General features: G+C 34.5%; 1 protein-coding gene across 6 annotated transcripts in view; it reads left to right on the top strand.

Annotated features, from left to right (window-relative positions):
- PIGN (phosphatidylinositol glycan anchor biosynthesis class N) overlaps positions 1-24,364 on the top strand; it is a 113,173-nt gene that overhangs the window by 50,844 nt on the left and 37,965 nt on the right. For 3 of the 6 annotated variants that reach the window (XM_022584337.3, XM_089895273.1, XM_022584339.2), the window contains exons 16-24: positions 2,270-2,409; positions 4,626-4,725; positions 4,830-4,922; positions 6,030-6,121; positions 8,711-8,819; positions 11,126-11,234; positions 17,205-17,307; positions 22,209-22,311; positions 24,214-24,300. In XM_022584337.3, coding sequence (XP_022440045.2) covers positions 2,270-2,409; positions 4,626-4,725; positions 4,830-4,922; positions 6,030-6,121; positions 8,711-8,819; positions 11,126-11,234; positions 17,205-17,307; positions 22,209-22,311; positions 24,214-24,300 — 936 coding nt within the window. The remainder of the gene's footprint in view (positions 1-2,269; positions 2,410-4,625; positions 4,726-4,829; positions 4,923-6,029; positions 6,122-8,710; positions 8,820-11,125; positions 11,235-17,204; positions 17,308-22,208; positions 22,312-24,213; positions 24,301-24,364) is intronic. The other 3 variants (XM_089895275.1, XM_089895274.1, XM_089895276.1) reach the window with 1 other exon arrangement.

Raw genomic sequence — 24,364 nt, 5'->3', positions numbered from 1 at the left:
AGCATGGCTTCTTGGAAGGGCTGCAAGTCACTGATACGGCTAGACTATAGAGGGCCCAGGGGGAGTGAGAGGTGAGCTCGCAGCAAATTCTACCCTCCACGGCCAGATGAGGAAACAGAGCTTGAGACAAGCTAAATGGTTTAGTCAAATGACAGCAAATAAAACAGCAGTGCTGGAATTAAATTTAGGTCTGACTCCAAAGTTTCTGTCACTTCTCCATGATAGTGTCCGCCAGATTTTACAGGTTTATCACTCTTACAGACAACTCTGCAGTGAATATTCTCTTTAAAGGTAATTTGCCATAGCTCCTCCTAATTGAACTCTGCATTTAACTTCTATCTACTCTTCTCCTTTGCTTTTGCTAGTTCAGATGTCTTTTGCTTTGCCACATGCTTCCCTTATTCTCTCACTACTTAGGGAAATCACAAAATGTTAACCCCTTAAACCAAGTCCCAGCATTCAGTCTCCACCTGTATGGTTTAAACTCCTCATAGGGCAGCACCTAGTACAGAGCATGGCGTAGACTGTGCGACTTAATCATTGTTAGTTGGATGGAGGAGTCATGACAATGCACACAGCATGGTTCATTATCATCAGGTATTTTTTGGAGGGTCTGGGGAGGCAGGGAGTTAATGATGATGAGGTGGAAAATGTTCCCCATTCCTGTTATTTAAAATCCTTTCAATTTTTACTTTAGCTGAACTGAATTCTTTTTGATTTGGTTTCCTACAAGTAGATGTTTATTTGTAATGTCGATTACTTTATGTGTCAAAGGATTGGATAATTATATGATATTGTACTGACTCTAGAAAATCCCTCGAGTGTCTTTTTTAGGTACTCTTTAAACTTATTTTCTTCTTATTTTACTATCCTCAGAGTGATGTGAAACCAGTCCCAATTCCTAAGGCAATGCCTCAGGCACCTTGAGCTTTAGAGACTCTACCTGTCCATATCTGGTTGAGACTTGCTCCTTCTTCTTCCACCCCCTTGCTATGGGACCTCCATTTCCGGTGCTAGTCACTGAGAGGTTTCTGTAGTGACTTTTGGGACTAATGCAGAGAGGTAGAGGAGGAGCGAAGAAAAATAAAGGTGATAATGGTAGCCATTATTTATTAAGCAGTAGTAATATTCTGGGCATTTTGTTAAGCTCTTTTCATAATCTCATTTAAGCATTACTAGTCTTGATAAATAGATATGGAATTATTCTTTGCATTTTATAGATGGGGTAAAATTAAGTCTCAGAATCTGTTTTGTACTTTGCTCATGGTCATACAGTGAGCAAGTGACAGAGGCAGGATTTGAATTCTGATCTGTGTAGCGCCAAACTCTTAATCACAATGCTGTGTCTCACCTTCCTTTTTACAACTCTGCCCTAGTTTATTCTTGCTTCTCTACTTCCTTTCTGGTGACATTTTAGGCCAGAGGGAGGAATTATAAGGGGGAAAAAAACTCTTGCTTTTCCTCCCTAACCTCCCCTACTCCAGAAGGTAATTCTTAATTCTCACGTTATTTAGTTTGGGTAGCAAAACAAGGGGGAAACAGAGAGAGAGAAAACAAGGCACGGAGGCAAGAGAGTACCATGTGACCCCTCCAGTCCTGTTTTTTTCTCCAGTGTGCTCTTAGCATCACAGCTTTCCATAAGTGTGTTCTTGTTCCAATCATTGGCATTTCTGTCCCTGACCCTCACATCATTACTCTTGGCCCAGAGCACCCATGGCCTGTGGAGGCCGGCACTGGTGATTTACATGGAGGAGCTCCTTTCTTGTTCGGCAGGTGTTTGGGAGAGAAGATATGACTGAATGAACCTACTGTGGTTGGGTGATAGAGAGAGAAGCGTGGGCAGCATGTCAAGTTGAAGTTTGAATAGATAGAATCATTGTTCCAAATGAAGATTAGGTCCCACAGTTTATTGTAGATTAAATGGGCTTTTGTGGGCTTGTCAGTGAACTTAATCAACATTTATAAAATTGTTACTAAGGAGAAATATGTTCAGAGTTCCGAAGAAGTTACTTGCAAACAAACTTTAGGAGCATAGTCATTTTAAATTGAGAATTACCTAATTGCAACAATTCCAGGCTATCCAGCTTTTTCTTCTATAATGTGCTTCTCCAATGACAGATTTTTTTTAAATGCAGCTCTTAGATTAATCATCTAGTTGTAGAATCACTGAAAGAAAGTAATGTATTTTCTTCACTTTATAAAATCTCTTTTAAAAACCTATCAAGTAGCATGGATTTGGAGTGTTTTCAATGTTTTGTTTAACTTTCAGAAACCAAGCCATCTCCTGTCATGTAGTTTTATAGCTGTTGGCGTTTTACTAGCACTTTTCCTGCTGATTCAAGCCTGTCCCTGGACTTACTACATATATTGCTTGTTGCCACTGCCAGTATGGTATGCGGTTCTGAGAGAGTAAGTAACACATCTTGTGGTCTTGTTTTTCACTTCACTGACAGTTAAATCTGTATTTAAATGCATTAGTTTTCTGTAGCATAAGTCATGAAAGATAATTATAATACCCTCAAATCTCCAAGCCCTTTCATTTCATTCATAACAGCATAAACGTTGCATATAAACAGGCTTTTTTTTTTTCTTAGCCGCACCTTGAGGCCTGCAGAATCTTAGTTCTCCAACCCAGGATTGAACCCGGGCCCTCGGCAGTGAAAGTGCAGAGTCCTAACCACTGTACCTCCAGGGAATTCCCTAAACATCCTTTTTACTTTTCCCTTTTGACTTCATCTTGATTGCCCTGAGGTAGCACTGGCCTCATTCCCGTCTTTGTGTTATCTTTTATAAGAAAAATCTGGAGTAAAAATTAAGTAATTAATATGGATTGTACTATGTCAGGAGTGACTTATGTTTTGAATTTGTCTCATCATCCCAGTTTCCAGTGTATCTTCATGTTTCACAAAGCAATTTGCATGCTTTTGTTCCATACATTTTTGCCCCTCCTTTCCCAGCTATCATGTAAACCTAGATGAATGAAAGTTCACAATTAAATCCAACCTAGTAATGTATACCTACAGGGGTTAGGGGAGATTATTCTTGTATGCTGTGGTTCTACCTTTAAGTGCTTGCTCACAAGTTGGACTTGCAATGGATTCTTATCATTGTAGGAAACATCAGAGGTAGAGCTCTCATGGAAGTTATAAACACTTTAAAAGAAAATCACTAAAATGTTGGGCTGGTTCATGTTCACAGGCAGCGAGGGTCATGTTACAGATCGTGTTGATTTCTATATTTGCACCAGTAATCTAAATTTAAACTTAGTCTTGGGCATCCTTTGAGCAAACCAGATGCCAAAAGCAGACCAGGGAATGACAGCCCAGAATAAGGGTGTTGTCAGGGCTGGCGAGCATGTTGCAATGACACAATGTGTTTTCTTTTCTAATTTTTGTTACCTCCAGCTTTGACCACCTCTTCTTAATATGAAAAATAAAAATTAATATTAAAATATTTTAAATGTTAACATTTTTAAAAACAAGGTAAAAAGACACTGACAAAAGAACAGACTGTTACTTCTCCATTTGAAAGGAATAGGGTTGCTGGATGCACATATTTAAATTGGATTTATTCCTAATGTCATTTGCTCTGGCTTAAAAATTTTTAGAATGAAAGGTGTTATCCAAAATTCCCTCCTGAATTATTAAATGTTCTATTTATGAAGAACACATATACATTAAAATTTTAAGGACAGAGTGATTTTGAAAATATGTTGTGTTCTATCTTTATCTTTTTGATAGATTATAAAGAAAATAAAACATGAAAATTCACTTTTCTTCTAGAAATAATCTAAATGATTTTACAAAATCATCACTGTTGGGAACAAAAGAAACATTCTCCTTTAGACTGGTGTTAGCTTTTCTTTCCTAACATGGCACCTTAATCGTTTTGATGACATTATGTAACCATTGTTTTCAATCAGAAAAAGGTTATAAACCAAGTGATACTGACTTTTTATAATTGCCTACTTAATAATGCACTACCAATGCTAAAAAAATTTTTCCAGTGATGAAATGTAAAAAGGACTCAAGTATGTAATACATTTTTAATGGTTATGAATTCACATTTAATTACAATTAGTGTACAATTAGTGACATCTTAAATTGAGTTTGGAAAAGGTTATTTCACCTAGTGAAAAAGTGCAATTAAGATTTTCTCTACCTAGACTAGGGAAACGACCTTTATTTTATTAAGACAGTTGAGATTTCAATATAAAATTAACTTTAGTGAATTTTAAAAATGTTCTTTATGTTTATTCATTTGGGTTTATTGTATTTTATTTCCGATGTTGTATCTGTAATTGTATGTGCCCATGTTTAAACATCCAATAAGACTCATTTATTGTCATTAATGTTTATAAAAAAGCCAAGCAAATTAATGTGATCATTATCAACTTAATTCAGAAGTTACATTTTTCCTAGAATACTAGGTATCAAAAAAAGATTTAGGTAAGTAAAGCCATTGAAACAAATGTTGGAGGTTATCTTAGTTTTTGAAAAATCTATGAATTGAAAATTCCCTGATTTCTATGCACAAAATTTTTATTTTTAACTATATGAGAACTAATTTTTTTATATTCAATATAGGTTATAAATAATCTTTTTATAAATAATCTTGTTAAACAGATTTCCAGTTATTCAAGGCTTGGTCACATTACTGTTGACCTTCCCTCCAAGTCATTTTGTTGGATACCTGTTACTCTTTATCCTGGGAGTTGAAGTATTAGTAAGTAATTTACCACGTTACCACATTTTCAGGTCTCTTTCATACACATGTAACTCCTTTGAAATGACCTCATTTTCCCTTTCTTCTTTGGATTGCATTACTAGGTTCTCAGTTTTTTCTACCGCTATATGCTTACAGCTGGACTCATTGCATTTGCAGGTTGGCCATTTATCACTCCACTGTGGACTCGAGCAAAGGTATAAGTACTCACTTTGAAATTAGACAGATTCATAGCGGCTTTGTTTTGATATGCGTTTAACTCAGGGAATTATTCAGTTTTTTTAGAACAGGGTAGAATGTGACCTTACATAAAGATCCTGACCCTTTTGACAGGAGGACTGATGTTGGCTTTAAGGTTTCAGTGATTCATGCAGACTTTCATATCAAAGTGAACTGGTCTTGTGGTGATTGAAATACTCAAGAAGCAGAGCTGATCTGTCCTTCTCTGAAGCACTTCCTAGATTCCTTTAGGCTCAAATATCTAAATGCCACAGAGGAACTGCCCAGAGCAGTGCAGTGGCATGAGAGGCCACACTCTGGACTCAAGTCAGAGGAGTCACCTCCCTCCTGGTCTGGAGCCACCTCAGTTTTTCTCTGGAGAAGTATTTATTCATGATAGATTATTTTAAAGTATAATTACTCCTGATTTTCTGCCTTTAACTAGGTAGGTAATTACAGTGTGCTTCTACAAAGAATACTCTCATGTTTTCATTTTGATACTTTTTGGTGGAGGTAGCAGGAAGATAGAAATATCTTCTTTCTACTCTATGAGAACCTACAAAATTTTCCAATTAATGGGACTATTGACAATTTTTTGTCTTAATCTAATTACAGAAGTATTTTTACTTATTTCCCTCCTGGGCACAATCGTTTGATTATGATTGCAGGCCAGCTTTCTTAAAGATGTCATCTATATATGGTAGAACATAAATTGAATGAAGTGCTTGCTTTGAAACAGCAGACCTGAGTCTAAATCCTGGCTGCTTCATTTACTAGTAATAGATCTGGTGCTACTTACACTTTGACATCTCTGAGCTCAGTTTCCTCATCTGAAATACTGTGAATAATACAGTCTACCTATTGAGGTTATTGTGAGAATTAAATGAGATAATGCCTATATCATACCTAATATAGTGCCTACTGTATAACAGATCCTTCACAAATAGTAACTATATTACTTTTTAAAGTAAACAGATGTAAAGCTTTGAATTTTCCTTTTAGTTTCACAGCCATGTAGTCTGTGAAACACTGAAGACAGTTTTTGTACCATAATTGTCTAAAGATAACTTTTTTCTTTATTTTAGAGCACCTCACTGAGTTGGATTTTCTTCTGTTTGCTCCTGGCAGTGTTCCCGCTTATGCCTGTTGTAGGACGAAAGCCAAATATCTTTCTAGTGTATGCACCATATTTTAACTTATTTTCTTTTTAATGCAATTGTTTTTCTCAATCAACACTATGAAATATGAACCAAGTCTTGGCCATGAGTTTAAAATCATGTGAACAAACTAGAAGTTAAAATACTAATATCAAACCATTAGTCATAATTTTGGCTCAGGCTCTGAGAGGCATTAAAACTCCCTGAAGATGCTTCTGGACCTTTGTAAAAAATGAAATTGTGCCAGTGATAACTTAAAATGCCAAGAATTTTTTAAAGGTCTAGAAGCCTTTGTATGTTTTATATATTGGGAGATCAGTAAACGGTTTCACATGAAAAAATGTTCTGTTGCCAAAATTAAAAGGTCTAAAAGCCACTGATGATTGATGCAATCTCTATCTTTTCCTTTGATCATGTCCACATTTTAAATGTCTGAGAAAAATGAAATTCTTTTCTAATCTGAATGTAAAGATCTCCATGGGAGGAAACTCTCTGTACCTTGACAGCTTTCTCATGTTTAATCACTTAAACTGTTAGAAAATTCTATATACCTTACCTGAATTCTCCATGCTGCTGTTATATTTATTTCTCCTCAATATATCCCAAGCAAATCTTTAAAATAATTGGTTACAATTGTTTTTAACTTTAAAGTTATTATCATGTAATCTAATGGCTGTGTGTGTGTGTGTATGTGTGTGTGTGCAGGCGCTTGGCAAATTAAATGATCACTATTTCATTTAACATTTCCTTTCTTATTTTCTAATCATGTAATCATCTTTGTTACTTTCTTTTGAACTTTGTGTAACCAACTTTTTAGCGTTCTAACCCCATCTTTAATAGATGAGGGTATATCTTTTGAAGGAAAATTAACTCAATATTTTTTTAAAGTATGTGTTCATTTTAAAGTACCTATAAATTATATATATTTTATCTCATTTCTGTGAGAATAACAATATGGACTAGATCAGAAATTATTCCAGGAAGTCAATTTATTAGCAGAGCTCAAAAAATTGTATAGAATTCTAAGACTATTTTATCTAAGCCATACTTTATTAGTTCTAAGTGAAAACATTTTGCCGCTGTCATAAACTGTAAACAGCATGTGCAAAGATGAATTCAAACATTTTATTTTTTGCTTCCCACTACTCTGTGAGCTCTTCTCTTGTCTCTATAAAGCCGCTTTCCCTCCTTTCATTGGCATCTGCCCATCTGTCCTGCTCAAGCACTCTTGACATATTTGAACAGGACTTATGCTAAAAGGAAAAGAAATTATATAAATGGTCTTCATAGAAATTTTTCACTTTACCTATTCCAGTAAAGATTAATTCAGGAAGCAAACTTGTTAAACCATGAGAAATCTAATTTGTATTTTTAAAAATTATGTTGTTTCCCCTCTTAATTTAAATTCCTCAGTGCTTCAAGTTTTCCAGTAGCTATATTTGCAACTTCTTCATTTTGCCTCCTGGTTTATGGAGAAATTGCTACTCTCCATTTGATCTCTCACCTCATCTCTCTTCTTTAGAAAATTTCAAAGATAGATATGTGAAATATTTAAGGATAAATTAAAAGAAAGAGCAAAAATTTATATAACATAGCAATAATATTCCTGTTACTCCAGTTTTCTGAGGTAAAAACATATTTGCCAATTAATTGAAATACCAAATTATTTTTTTAAGAGGGTATGGGGGATAAAAACAAAGAATCTTAATCATACACGGTTGTTTTTCATAAGATTAATTAACTTTTCCCTCATGATTCTTAAAGAGAATATTAGAAGAATCAAAACAAAAGCAAAAACAAGCATTTTCCTGGGAGTTCCTGCTTCACGTTCTCTATAACCCTGCCTTTTGCTCTTTCTTATTTCTCTTAAACCAACTCCTTTTCACATAGTTCTATTATATTACTGGGTTCCAGATTCTATCCTCAACATAATTTCAGTCGTCCTGTGTTACTTGGATTTTTAGGAGGTGAGAAATAGAACTCAATAGTAATAGTACAGTATTTCCTTGATGTTAGTCTCCTTCGATTTCAGGAACCATACTGTATCTGGTGTTCTTGAAAAAATGTAATTTGTTGTTTCATTACTGTACCAATGCCTCACCCACATGCTACTTTTGTGGCCCCTTTTCCATCCTTCCCTTAGCCAGAAACAGCTGTGAAAAGCACCAACATCAGTGATAGAGAGGAACAATTTGTGGATTATAAATGTAGATTTTCCTTTTTGTATGAGTAGGTGCTCATAGTCAGAAAATGTGTGGTGTAAATACTGATATATTTGTAGAGCTATCTTTTATATTGTTTTCTGTAAATTTGTCCAAGTCAAGCTGAGAATTATGGTATGCGTAAATGTTAAAAAAATCAAATTATAGAAATAAGATGAAGATACTAAAAAATTGTGTGAAAAGTTACAAATAACACCATCCCCACAGGATCTTTATTCTAAGATTTTTATTCTTCTTACACCTGTGTATTCATTTTGTTACTTCATCTTGATTAAGCAAATGATTGAGAGGTTCTATATTAGAGTAAAATATCTAATATTTTCATGTGATATATATTCTATAAATGTCTTAAGAAAATTTGAAATTGTGAATTGTGTTTTAAAACAGAGTGGGTGCAGGCTTGCTGGTTCTTCTGCTATCCCTGTTTGTTGTAACATCTGTCTTAAAAAGAAAAGATAGTTTTGTAAGTGAAGAGCTGGTGTTACATCTATTACAGGTCAGTTACAGATTTTCAACACTATGTTATACAAATGATACACTAAAACGTATCTTACAGTTGTATTTAATTATATTGTTCTTAAGATGCCATCCTGTTTTTTTTTAACCTCAATACCAGCTGAGAAGAGTTTTCTGTTTAAGATATTACATGGAAATATGTTCTCTAAAAGGTATGAAATAGCAAAAAGGTCAACAGGAGGCCCCCTCAAAACGCCTAGATAGCAGAGATTAAGGAGATATAAGAGGTATTGTCCAAAGAGTTGAACTGAAAAAGACTTCCTCTGGTCTGAGATCCTGTGGTGTCCTAGTTTGGGTCAGGAAGAAAGTAAGCTCTTTGAAGTGAAAGCAGCTGCTTAGTATGTTTACAAGAAAATTAGTCAGTTTAAGACTTCAGATGACACACTAGGAGAAAATAAACATCACCTTGGTTGGTGGTTTTGGAGTGGTGAAAAGAACTTTGAACTTGACATTTCAAGATTGAGTCAATTCCCAGTTATGCTTTGTACTAGATGTGTGATCTTCAGTAATAGAACTTGTCTGTTTGTTTTTAATCTGTAAAGATAATATCCAGTAGGGTTGTAAGAGATTATATGATGTCATATTCTGTAAAATGATAGCTTTTTGTAGATAAGAGTGGAAACCACTTTTTTTTTCCTTTTCAACAATAAACAATAAACCATATCTAGAACACTGAGAAAAAAACTTATTTAAGTCTCCTCAAAAAATTTACTCAGAACAAAGCTGGGATAATAGTATTTCCAAGAACACTCAAAAATTAAAATATACAACACTTAAAAGATGTTAACGCGTTCTTGGAGAACAACAGAGAACATATAAAAAGAGAAGTATTTTTGTCAAAGATCCTATCAAGCTATTGAAGCGTATCTTTTTTTTGCGGTACGCGGGCCTCTCACTGTTGTGGTCTCTCCCGTTGCGGAGCACAGGCTCCGGACGCACAGACTCAGCGGCCATGGCTCACGGGCCCAGCCGCTCCGCGGCATGTGGGATCTTCCCGGACCGGGGCACGAACCCGTGTCCCCTGCACTGGCAGGCAGACTCTCAACCACTGCGCCACCAGAGAAGCCCTATTGAAGTGTATCTTTTCATTTTAAATGGTATACCGACTGATTTTACACTAAACCATAGTAGCTTTGAAAAAATTCACCTGTAATACTGAATACTTTGACAGAAGTGAGTGTTTCTGAACCTTACTCTGTAGGAGCAAAGAATGCCATGTTAAAATTCTTATGGACTTTGTGAGAAATACCCCTAAGTATAAAGTAATTCCTTCTTACATTAACCTATTAATTTGCATTCATTCCTCTATTGTGTACCATATATATATTTTTATGATTCTAAGATTTGTGTCTTCTCACATTTTAATGTATCTAAAATGAGAATGTGTCTTACATTTGAAAGGATCCGAGAATTGTGTCACAGATTTATTGACAGCAATTTTTCCTTCTTCATTCACTGAAAATATGAGTAAATTAAATGTATCTCTAGGATTTGGTGATCAGGTTGCTAATCTGATCTTTAAGAGAGTTTACTTTGTTCATAGCCATAACTTAGCTCATTTCTTAAACTGGCTATTAATCCGCTAATTCAGGGGTCAGCAGACATTTTTCTGACATGCTGGATTGTACATATTTTAGGCTTGTGGGGCATATGGAGTCTGTTGTCACTTTTCAGCTTACCATTGTAGGGCAAAGGGAGCTGTAGACAACATGTGAATGAATGAGAGTGACCATGTTCCAATAAAATAATATTTCTAAAAGCAATAGTTTACCAACTCTACACTAGTTTGTCTATATTCCCTAAAGAATATTGTACTCCTTGTATTCCCAGTACCAGTGAAAACTCAGGCCACGGATATGTATTGAATGAATAAATAGATATGACTGTTAGTGAGGGCCAGAGGTGGAAGACACTCAGCCATATATGCCAAGCTATATACATTTCACTCTCTGCACTTCCATGATTTAAGAAAACTTCAAGATTAATAACAAATATTTCTAAGTAAAAACAGTGTGATAATGTATGCCAAAATACTCCTGAAAGTGTAAAACACCTCATTCATGCTTGTGTGTAAAACACCTCATTCATGCTTGTGAAGGAGGGCTTTTGCTTAGTACAAGAATTCTGACTGTTGGTCTTAGCCACAAGAAGGTGAGCTGGTCCAATTTCAATAACATTTTGGCCAGATTCCAGTTCAAGCACTTTTCTGAGTATTCTTTCTAATATATAAATTAGTCACTCACCACCTTCTCTTTTATTTACGTCTTCTGTGTTTGTTGTTTTCAGATGCTAAGCACGGTGCTTTCCATGTGTGTTGTGTATGGCACTCATAATAGTCTACTCAAGAAACAAGGACTGCCTCTTATTAATCAGGTTGTTAGCTGGATAATATTAGGTAAGAGGTCAATCAAATCAAATGAGATAACTTTCCATCAAGTTACATCTTAAAATTATCCACTTACATCTGTATCATTGCTGTTGAAACAAATAATTTTGTTATGGGAAAATAACAATAACAAGCTATTATTTCTGTCTCTTGCTGGAAGTTGACAAAGAAAATTAGAACTTTTGTGAGCATTCATGTGTTATTAAGAATTACTTGATAGAATATTTATGACTTGATAATGAAGCTGTATATTTATTCACACCTGATAAAAAGTGCTTCCAGAAGAGAAGAGGGTTTTGTGAAGAGATTCCTTTGCTGAAATTTCATGTCAATTCATAAATTCTCAGTTCTTACACAGGGACTAGGAAGCAGTTCAATTTTATCTGTATTTCCCTTGCTGAAAATAACATTGATTAGTCACCTCCCAACACATTACACATTTTATAAAGCTGATCATACATTTTTTTTTTTTTTTGGTATGCGGGCCTCTCACTGTTGTGACCTCTCCCGTTGCGGAGCACAGGCTCCGGACGCACAGACTCAGCGGCCATGGCTCACGGGCCCAGCCGCTCCGCAGCATGTGGGATCTTCCCGGACCGGGGCACGAACTCGTGTCCCCTGCATCAGCAGGCAGACTCTCAACCACTGCGCCACCAGGGAAGCCCCTGATTATACATTTTAAAACGTATTCCTCTATAGTTCTTTTAAGAATGTGCGTGTGGAGCAAACGTGTCATTTAAGGACTTAGCCTTTTCCTTCCAACTGGAAAACAGGAGCAAACTTTAAGTCCAGGTTTTTCATTAAAAAAAGGAAAAAGTGGGCTTCCCTGGTGGCGCAGTGGTTGAGAATCTGCCTGCCAATGCAGGGGACGCGGGTTCGAGCCCTGGTCTGGGAAGATCCCACATGCCACGGAGCAACTAGGCCTGTGAGCCACAACTACTGAGCCTGTGCGTCTGGAGCTTGTGCTCCACAACACGAGAGGCCGCGACAGTGAGGCCCGCGCACCGCGATGAAGAGTGGCCCCCGCTTGCCACAACTAGAGAAAGCCCACGCACAGAAACGAAGACCCAACACAGCCAAAATTAAATAGGTTAATTAATTAATTAATTAATTTAAAAGAAAAAAGAAGTAAAGCAAACCAAGTAAAATTCACTTAATTAAAAGTTTGTAATGCCTATGAATGATATGATGTGCAATTTAACATTTATTTATTTATAAATGATTTTTGTTCATTATTAAAAAAAAAAGATCTTTGGATGGAACTTGATCTTAAAAAGACGATTAAGGGATAGGAGTGTTTGTCCTTGGATTGCTCTTAAAATCCAAGCAGAGGCTTAAAAATACAACAGGAAACAGACATGTATCTCCTAAAGTTTTCATTTGCTCATTTTCTAAACACCTTGGTCATTGTATAAGTGGAAGTTACTCTTGGACAATAAGTGTTCTTGTATATATAACTTTATTTTCACTGTGTAAACTTCATTTCATTATGGGCATTATGTAGGCCTTCCCTTTTAAATTATCTTGATTACTAAAGTTACTATTTACATTCATTCTGCATGACAATAGCAGAGACTGCTCTTTCATTTAAAAAATAAATGTGTTTAGTTTGTACTATGTTCTGGCACTATTCTGTTCTCTGAGAATAATAAATATGGAACAAGTCCCTGCCCTCCTGGAGCTTATATTCTGCAGGGCTGGGTGGTGGGGCTAGTAATCTAGCGGGGTATCTATATGTAATTGTCTCTCATATGACATGTTAGTTTTCAAATCCACAGAAAAATCAAAAATTATGAATGGCAACGATGACATTAAAGGAAAGTCTTTTTATTTTCCTGCATAACTTCAAAAATATGCAGTGTATATAACACACACCAGCATATAAACAATATATCACCTAGGGATAAACCATATGACAAAGAGAAGCAAAGAAAACAGAATTTGTGTTCATATTATTGTATCTCATTTTTAAACATCTAAAACGTCTAAAAAGGTTAAAAAAAGAGAAATTTCCCAGAATAACAGAAAGTCATCCTCTACTTCATGTTCTTGTCCATCTGTGATTATGAGCGTATGTATATATAAAATTTTTTAAACATCATATTCAATATTTTTATCTATTCTACCATCCTTATATTAATTTTTCAGTTGACTTAATAATATCCTTTATGGTATTTTCTCTTTGTTTGTCTTTTATGACATTGACATTTTTGAAGAATATAGCCAATTAACTCTGGGAAAACTTATATTTTACCCATGAGTTACGCTGAGACATTCTAACCAAGAACAAGGGATGTTCTTTCACTTGTTCAAGTCTACCTCTGTGCCTTTAAAAGCAGTCTTCATAGTTTTCTTCATATAGGCTGGGAATATTTCTTGTTAAATATATTCCTAAGTATTTTATCTTTTTTGTTGCTATTATAAATGAGCTTTTCTCATTCATTGTATCTTCTAATTTTTTTTTTTTGAGTATAAGATGCTATTGATTTTTGCATGTTAATTTTATATCCTACTTCTTTACTGAATTTTCCTTTCTTGAGTTAGGTTTTCATTGACTCTCTAGGTAGAATTTTCCAAGTATACCATCATGTAATTTACAAATACAGATATGTATTTCCCCCTTCCTGTTCTTATTCCTCTCTTTTCTTTCATTTACTCGCATTGGCTAATACCTACAGAACAACGTTAAATAGTAGAGATAGTGAACCTCCTTGATTTTTTTCCTGATCTTAGTGGGAGTGTCTCTGGAGTCCCCCCATTTAAGACAAATGCTGGCTTTAGGACTGAAGTATATATATTTATCATGTTAAAGAAAGTACATGCTCTCCTGTTTTATTTCGGGTTTTTATTAAGAATGGATGTTGAATTTTGTCAAAGACATTTTCAACATCTATGGAGATAATAATATGTTTTTTTTTTTCCCTAGACCTGTTAATATGGTGAATAATACTAATAGATTTCCAGTATTGAGCCATTCTTGCATTTCTGATATAAACTCCTAAGACACATTTGATTATAATGTATTATTTTCTCAATGTAGCGTTGGAGTTCATTTGCTACTATTTTTCCATCAGTATTCGTAAATGATATTGTTCTTTAATTTTCTTTGGTGTTCTAAATTTATCAGGCTTAGTTATCAATGTTATATTTGCTACATAAAAAGAATTGTTTCTCTTTAATTTCTATACTCTGAAACAATTTATGTAGCGCTGGGACTATCTGTTCTGTAAAGTCCTGAAAGAATTCCCCTGTGAAACTATCTGAATTTAGTCCTTTTTTGTTGGGTAGTCCCCTGATAACTTTGTATTTCTCTATGAAATTGGTCTGTTTAAGCTTTTTATCTCTACTGCAGTTAGTTTGGAAAGCTATATTTGCTTAAGGAATTTTCTGTTTCTTCTAGATTTTCAAACTTATTCATATAGAGGGATACAAAGTAATCTCTTATGATTTTTAAAAATTCCTTCTGTATCATTAGTCATTTCCCTCATAATTTATTTTGTATATTTGCACTTTCTTCCTTTTCTTTGATTAACTTAGCTAGTGGTTTGTCCTTTTTGTTTATTTTCTCAAAGAACATGGATTTTGATTTACTAATTTGATCTACTGTTTTTCTGTTCACTACCTCATTAATTTTTGCTTTATCTTTAATTTCTAGTTTTATTACATTGTGTCTGAGAGTATTTTTTGTATTATTTTTACCTTATAGGACCTACTGATATTTTCCTTGTGCACTAGTGTATATGATTAACATTAGCATCCCATAGGTTTTAGTATGTTGTGTTTCCATTTTCATTTGTTGAAATATCTTTTTATTTCCCTTTTAATTTCTTTTTTGATCCATTAGTTGTTCAGGAGTATGTTGTTTATTTTCCACATATTTGTAGATTTTTCAGCTTTCTCTTGTTGTGATTTCTAGTTATTATAGAAAGTAAAGTCATTATAGTCAGTAAAGATACTTGAAATGATTTCAGTCTTATTAAATTTGCTAAGACTTGTTTTGTGATCTATTATATGATCTATCCTGGAGAATGTTCCATGCACAGAATGTGTTCTGCTGCTACTAGTTGGAATGCTATATAAATTTTTGTTAGATCCATTTGGTCTAATGTATGGTTCAAGTCTAATGTTTCCTTGTTGATTTTCTCTCTGGATGATCTATCCCTTTCTGAAAGTGGAATATTGAAGTCTCCTATTATTATTGTATTCTTGTCTATTTCTCCCTTCAGATCTATTAGTATTTGCTTAATTTGCTTATTTAGGGGCTCTGATGTTGGGTGCATATATATTTACAGTTGTTATATCTACCTGATCAGTTGACCCCTTTATCATTATGTAATGACCTTATTTGTCTGTTTTTACCATTTTTTGGCTTAAAGTCTATTTTGTTTGATATAGCTATAGCTACCCTTCACTTTCTTTTGGTTTCTACTTGTATAGAATATCTTTTCCATTCCTTCACTTTGAGCCTATGTGTGTCCTTAAATCTGAAGTGAGTCTCTTATAGGCTGGACATATATTTTAAACAAGACTTTTCCTCCTTGGGATTAGGAAAGCATCGGCACTAGAGGATGCCTACCATATGGTGCAAGGCATGAAATAGTTGACTCATAGGTAGGTCAGCAGTATCTCCAGAGGTATCTTCCAGGCACTAATTCACTATAGTCTAGCTCCAGTGAACATTTTTTGTAATGTGCTGGGATCCCTAAATGGGTTATATGTTATGCAACTGGTTCTAACTTATGTCACTCAGGATGGGGACTCTTATTTCCCTTTTAGCATCTTATCAATCCTTTACACAAAAGTCAAACAAATACAGAAAATACAGGTTGGTAAAACAGGTCTCATTTGAACTGGCTTTTTAAATAAATATTAAAATACTATTTGTTTCTGTTAAAATATATACCAGATGATGATACCGTTACTGGAACTACACATCTGAAAAAAAATCAGAAGCGATTCCTTTAAGATTACTGTAAATATAACTTACATAATCTTAAATCTTGCAGTGACTCAACTTTGAATGAGATTGTCTTTACATTTAACTTATTAGTAGATGTTGACTAGTAGTAATAATAGCACCTAGCCATTATTAAGCACTTACTGTATCTCAGGCACTATGCTCAAGGAGCATTTTATAGGTGAAATTGTATTTAAACCTCACAACAACTTTATTCATTTCTACTTAACAGATGGAAATACTGCTTAGATAGATTAACAAACTTGCCTCATGGTTAAAGAGTTATAAGTAATTCAGCGAGGATGCCCTCCCAAATTATCTGTCTTCATACTTTAGAGCATTTCATTCCACGCATATTGCCATCCTAGCCAGGAGGATTAGGAAATTATGCACATTTTCTTTCCAAAATAAAGATTGGGGAGTTTATGTTTTGCTACCCCCCCCACCCAATTTATTTGCTCTTCTCCCACTGAAGTAGTTGCTTTCTAATATTGAGAAGAAAGATTACTTCACTTATTTGGATTACTCTTACTACAACTGTCATGTGTGGTGAAGTCCTTGTCTCCTGTCTCTAATTTTCTAACTGGCACACTACAACTCTCAATGCATACTTTGCAGTGGGAAAACTTGGAGGAGGGAGTGTTTAGGAAAAATCAATTTCTGGGGAATAAGTTGTCTTTGACCTAATGTTTAATTAGGAGAAAAGTTGCTGAATCTTGAGTAATTTTTTTTTATTATTTACATTAGAAAATGACAAATTATTTAAGAGTTATTACAGTGAGCAAGGCTGAATATAAATTGGGAAAATCTGAAAAAAATTGTGGTTAAAATGGTGAAATGTAATTTTAATTAAAAATGTGAAGTTTCAAATTTCTTACAAAAATGGGTAGGGCAAATGTGGCTTCATTTTAAATATCACACAAATAATAAATGCTATAAATGATAATAGAGTATTCAGTGCTTTAAACTCAACATACCCTGTGTCGCTTGTACTAACACTACCCACATGTGTTTTATTGCAGCCTCTTCCTTCATCATGCCTCTACTGAGTCCTCTGATTCTCTTTGATCGGCTGTTTAGCATTCTTGTTTCCTCAATGTCGACCTACCTACTTCTAAGCACAGGGTATAAACTGTTTTTAAATTTTAATTTTTAGTTGCAAGTTTTAAATGACATGTTGACATTTCTCTGAGTATTTAACCTCTGGAAATGAAAAATACGTGAATCTTGAGGAATAAATTATAAGTATTTTTCCTCTGTAAAAACTGTATGTGACTTGATCTGTAATCTTCAGTTTTCTTTTTCTTATCATTTTCACAGTATTGCCTGTAGTCTTTGTGTTTCTGTTTATTTCCTGAAGTTGCTTAAATATTGCTTACCTGCAGTGTTAGAGAGTTCTGATAGATTGTGGAGGAATTTTAAGTCTCAAACAATGACTTATAAGAATTTTAGTCTTTGTTGCATTCCTTTCATGCACTTTAAATTATGTTTTGATTTGTTCATTCTTCTTTGAGTATAATATTTTATTTTTACTCCTACATATGTCATAGTCCAGATATTCCTTTTGATTCAGAAACCTTTTAGAATATTTTCCCAAAAGGTAAACTGTTAAAAAGTTAAACATTTTCATTGAAGATTAGAATTTTCTTGTAAAACAAAACCAAAAAAGAACAGCTTGATTTGGGCTGGATTCTGAAGCATTCTCTAGAAATCAGTGAGAACGATGACATACTCTCCCATCTACTTTGAAGAAAAGGGTTCTTCACTTGCTTTTGAAATTTATTTCATCTTTACTTAAATCTTCATGAGGGTGAGAAATATGCACTTTATAATAAACACTGAATAGAGCAGACAAATCGAATAACCACCACTCAGACAGTTTCAAAATTTGGCCCAAATATAGGATCTTTATCCCAGTTAGAATAAACCTAGGGATTTACATTGTGCACATTTAAGCACATGTAATTTAAGAAATCTAAAAAGTGAAAAATCACGCCTAAAATCAGAGTAATAAGTATGACCTTATTAACGAATGTATTAAGAAATATATTACCCAACATCAGAAAGTATATTTACCTTTGCAAAAAAAAATTAGACAGAGGTAGCCTGAAAAAGCAGTCTAATAATTTCAGTTAGTACATTTTCCAGTGTCAAATCAGTTTTGCAAAACATAGTCCACCTGTTATCATTCCACGTCACTATTTTTGGATGACCTGGAGGGTTCTCCATGTAAATAAGTGAATAGTCAGAATTATAGGATATTTAAAAGAAATGCCGTTTCATTACTTTACAAAAGTACAATAATAGCAATCCTACTTCTAACAATGCACCCTTGATTAAATGAATAAAGAAGATTTGTTTTTAGTCAGCATTTAATTATTTTTATGCAGATGGAAGCTATTATAATACTTGAAAATAGTTCTCTTTAGTTGGTTATAAACATTTTCCTCCAAAATTTTGATTATATTATCCCTTTGCTTAACAAAGTATAATACAACCTAAATGTCTTTTCAGCCCTGTTCAATTTGCACAGAGACCAAACTAGCAGATCCTAATTTAGAAAGGTTTTATTATGTACACCCTGAGCCCATGATGACATTTTATTGGTGTTTCAGTTTATTAATTCAGATATACAGACTTTATATGAGATATTGGTTCTCTAAAGAAATAAAGTCCCATAAGAAGATTGTCTTTATCAGATTTATTCATCTACATTTTACAAAAATTTTATTTTATAGTTTTTGAAAAGAAGTAAATCTGTAGCACTATTTGTAGAACTATGGAATTTATGTTTTTACATATTAGGAAAGAATAATTTCATATATAAGTGCAAATATTTTAAAAATCATGGGGTTTTTTTCTTTGTTTTTTGCTCAGAGAGTACGCTTTCTTGATTCAATTAGCCAAGTTTTTTTTCACATTTCTAGTGTCCTGAACACTAGACAGACATACAGTTAGAACAATTAGTGTACCCCAGGTGTATAATAGAGTTGTAAGCTGCTATAAAATATGTACTCTATTTTACAATGTTAGGCAATTACAAAATGCAACAATTAAGTTTATCGTAATTTAAGTTGTGAATTATGTGATATAAAGAATGACTAGAGACAGGGTTTGGGTAAGGGAGCTGAACTGGTGCCATCAAGGACTCATGTGGAAATTGAACTAAATTTTCAAGAATGGCTAGGATACAGGCATTCTAATTCTTTCTTTTTCAATTTTTAAAAATCATTGTAAACATAGTATAATCACATTTTGAAGAGTAGGAATAAGGAAGAAAAATCATCTATTAACCCTATCCCTCCTATTGATGTTCTGACATATTTCCTTCCAGTCTTAGCTCTGTATTTATCTTTTTAACACAGTATTAATCATAGTCCATGTACTATTTTATATCTTTATTTTCTACTTTGCTGTATTTTATTTTTACTGTTTTTAAATTTTTATTTTATTTTTATTTATTTATGGTTGTGTTGGGTCTTTGCTGCAGCATGCGGACTTTCTCTAGTTGTATTGAGCGGGGACTACTCTTCGTTGCGGTGCTCGGGCTTCTCATTGCAGTGGCTTTTCTTGTTGCAGACGGGCTCTAGGGGCATGGGCTTCAGTAGTTGTGGCACGCAGGCTTAGCTGCTCCCTGGCATGTGGGATCTTCCCGGACCAGGGATCGAACCCGTGTCCCCTGCATTGGCAGGCAGATTCTTAACCAATGCGTCACCAGGGAAGTCCCTCTACTTTATTTTAGAAGCATTTTCCTAGTTGGCTTATAGGCTTCCTAACCATCATTTTTTTTTTTTTTTTTTTTGCGGTACATGGGCCTCCCACTGTTGTGGCCTCTCCCGTTGCCGAGCACAGGCTCCGGACGCACAGGCTCAGCGGCCATGGCTCACGGGCCTAGCTGCTCCGTGGCATGTGGGATCCTCCCGGACCGGGCCACAAACCCGTGTCCCCTGCATCGGCAGGCGGACTCTCAACCACTACGCCACCAGGGAAGCCCCTAACCATCATTTTAATAGATTTTTAATATTCTATGACATGGCTGCACCTTGATCTTTCCTGTATTTTTTGGTCACTTTATTTACAGTTTTTATTATCATATATAACGTTTTGAGTTTTGTTTTTATGCATAAGCCTTTTATATAGTTAGATTATTTCCTTTTTTCACTTCTCAGTTGTAGTATAGGTGGGCCATAAAATATGAATTTTTTTTTACTTTTGTCTTAAGAACAGTGCCAGCTTATAATATTACCAACAACCTATGAGGGGGCCTACTTCATCATATCCTTCACAGTATTTGGTATTTTCATTTCTAAATAAGAATATCAAATGCTATTTTAGTAGGCCAAAAATAGTGCAGCTTTGTGTTGATACATTTTTCTGCACTTGTTTTACTAATAATATTTTCTCACATATGTGTTGTCTGTTCATATCCTGGGGCGTCCTAAGTCTTATATACCAAGTGATTTGTGTATGCTTTCTCAAACCTGAACGTTTTCTTCTGCCTGATCTTCAGTGTTTTAGTTTTATGATCAGTGTTAGCGTTTAAAGCATTTTGTTTCTTTTGCTTTCTCATGTTTAGGAAATAGCGCAATATGGAATAGAGTTCAGTAGTTGAAAAAGTTGAAAGAGAAATACAGGTTTTTTTGTTTTAATTTGGTTTGCTTGATTTTGTTTTGTAACTTCCAATCAACAAATACTTATTATGAGGGGGCCTGTAGTGGTGAAAAGACTGACCCAGTCAAAGATTTTCCAAACTAGTGGGGAATGCATATTAGTAAACATGTGATTAAAATAGTGTGATAACTACTATCATATGTAGAGTGTTTTGGGGATTACAAAGGTGAAACACTTATCTTTTTTTTTTTTTTTTTTTTTTTTTTTGCGGTACGCGGGCCTTTCACTGTTGTGGCCTCTCCCATTGCGGAGCACAGGCTCCGGACGCGCAGGCTCAGCGGCCATGGCTCACGGGCCCAGCTGCTCCGCGGCATGTGGGATCTTCCCAGACCGGGGCACGAACCCGTGTCCCCTGCATCGGCAGGCAGACTCTCAACCACTGCGCCACCAGGGAAGCCCCGAAACACTTATCTTAAACTAGAGCAGAAAAGTGTTAGGAAAAGCATCTGTCACTGCATTATCTCATGAACGTTTCTCCTTTGTCCACATTTTAATGTCCACATTGTATGCCAGCCTAAAGATGTACCATACATTATTTAACTAAACTCCCCTGTGGATATTAAGCTGTTTTCTTGTTTTTCTCTTCTGTAAACAATATTGTAACAAACATCTTCAGATGGGAATCATAGTGTATATGTCTGATTATTTTCTCAGGGTGAATTCCTAGAAGTAACATTATTAGATTATACTATATGAATATTTTTTAGATTCTTGATGCATAGTATTAGATTGCCTTCCAGGAAGTGTTTATTCCTAAGTAGAGAGTATGAGAGTTCCTTTTTCATTATACTCTTGTTGACATTTTTTTTAATATGGGTAAATGTTATGTGACTATGGCATCTATTTTATAATCTCTATATCAGTTATCAATATGGTCAGACATTTTTATGGATTTATTGGCTCTTTTTTTTTCTTTTTGAGAGGTTTATATTCCCGTATTGCACCCAATTTTTTAAAAATTTGGGATGTTTGTCTTGCTCTTCTTCTCTGTATATTAATCATTTTAACTCAGGAATTGTCTTTTTACCTTTGTCTTATGCTTTCTTTCTTTTTTGTGTATTTCTGTCATTTACCTCATGAATGAATTTTAAATATCTCTACTATTTTAAGCATGTAATGATCTCAAGATCTGATAAATTTCAAAAGATGGTGTTAGAGTTGATATTTAAATGTTACTTTCCTTTCCTATTTTCTTCTTCTGGAAAGCCTAAAAAATTTAAATTTTGTGATGTTGTAACTTAGAAGTATTATCAAGATTGTTTTAATTTTGAGAAAGACCTATTAGTATTATAAATTTGCATTTTTATTTGTTTAATGTTTTTTTCTTTTCTACCCTCACACCCCCCACCCCTTAGGTATGAAGCTCTCTTCCCATTAGTGTTGTCATGTTTGATGTTTGTCTGGATACACATGGAACAAGAAACCCTGCCACAATCTGTTGTTTTCTGTAAACAGAAGGTAGCTTGTCAAAATCATTCTTGCATTTATTTAAGAATATTAGAATATTCTCTATCCTATAAGGAGGTTGCAATGTTATTTCATCAAAAATTCTGCTTAAAAATTTACAGTACTTAAGGCATTAATAATTAAGTTAATAATTAAGTCAAACAGTTTGTAAGGAAATTTTCACTTACAACAGAAAAGCATGATTTTATTGTTTCATAGGCATTATATGGGTTGGGCTTTTCTTAGAGATTATTTGAGAATCTCTGATGCAAAAAAGCATTAATATAGGTGAAAGAATACTGGAGAAAGAATGTTCTTTATCTTGTTTGCCTTTGTTTTCACATCTAATTTTTCTTTCCTTCAGTTTATTTTCATTGGAATAATATTTATGTTGTCACACTTCAGTTTATGAATTTGATCATAAAGTGACATTTGTGTTCCAGTGTTATTTTTCTCTTTCTAGTCATTCTAATCCAAAATGCTTATTCTGTCACCTTAGTGATCATGGCCTCAGTCCAAATCTTAGACTGTTTATTCAACATAATATACTTTGAATTGGCTAAAAGCCAACCAGATATTAAGGACACCTTTATCATGCTGAGCTAGAGAGCTAATTGATGTCTCTTGCCTTTATTTCAGAACTGAAGATAATTATAAGAAATTGGTGATAAAATATTTACAATTTTACTGAGGTCAGATAAAAGAAGTATTGCAGGAAAATACCTTCATAGTTGATCCATTGATTCATCCTTAACTGGTTCTAGTTGAGTTCACAAAGAGTACTTGATGTTTTAGAATAAACAATTTCAATAAAGAAGAAACTTTATTGAAGTATATTGAGTAATTACTGGTTTTTAACTTTCAGTCCTGGAATATTAAAACAATACATGAAAAGAAGTTTTGATCAGATTCAAGTAAATGGTCAGACTGTCCTTAGTATTAAATATTCAAAATTTTAATAATTAAATATTATTAAATTAAAATGAGGTTTATTGTGTTATTTTTTGAATTCTTTTTTTTTTTTTTTTTTTTTTTGTGGTACACGGGCCTCTCACTGTTGTGGCCTCTCCCGTTGCGGAGCACAGGCTCCGAACGCGCAGGCTCAGCGGCCATGGCTCACGGGCCCAGCCACTCCGCGGCATGTGGGAGCTTCCCAGACCGGGGCACGAACCCATGTCCCCTGCATCGGCAGGCGGACTCTCAACCACTGCGCCAACAGGGAAGCCCTAAATTCTATATTTTAACTGAAAGGAGATATGTCTTTTTCTAGAAAAGAGGATTAAAGCATCCCAAGAACTTAACAGAAAATTACATGGGAAGTGGGAGATAGGGAAAGTCTCCCTTTAAACTTATCCATGACTTTTTCTTTTGTGGAAAAAGGGGGATTAAGCAAGAGTGCATCCATCATATTGGAATTGAGAGGCTTTTTATTTTACCAGGACAGAAATATATTGCTTTTTTATAGAGAGAAAATAATTTCTCTGGAAATGAATTAACAGAAGAACAAAAAAACAGAAAAATATTTAATTTACCATGCTTTTTAATATCATACCATACTTGAGTTTGAGAAGATCGGGACACTGAGAAATCAGATGTCAGAAAAGGGAAACATTATATAGGGATTTAAAAGTGAAGCATTTATACAGGATAATAAAAAGCCCAGTTCTCACTTTTATTACACATATGGCAATACTACAACTCTGTTCAGTATATTATTAACAGTATATTTTACCTTTTGGCAGATGTTATTAAGGTGAAATTAAGCTATAGGAAAATATTTATTTGTTTTTGTTTGTTTTCTTGTCAGTACAAGTTATCTTTCTAGCTATTGTAACTTTGACGGTAAGTTTGCTTTTGAGGGTAGAAGTAAGCAAACTGTTATTGTGCATTTATAAATTTCTTCTTATTTCACAGGTCTCCAATATCCAATTCACCTATAATACTGATATAACCCAGTTTCGAGACCTCTGTCTGGATGACATCCGTAGGGCCTTTTTCCTTGTATCCCTTTTATGGACTTCTGTTTTAAGGCACTGCAACCTCCCATTTAATGGAGTAAGAAGTG

This window comes from Delphinapterus leucas, chromosome 14 (assembly GCF_059928025.1).
Source record: "Delphinapterus leucas isolate spDelLeu-1000000601 "Yukka" chromosome 14, BTC_Dleu_Yukka2, whole genome shotgun sequence".
Taxonomy (NCBI): Eukaryota; Metazoa; Chordata; class Mammalia; order Artiodactyla; family Monodontidae; genus Delphinapterus; species Delphinapterus leucas.
This window is presented reverse-complemented; position numbering and strand designations above follow the sequence as displayed.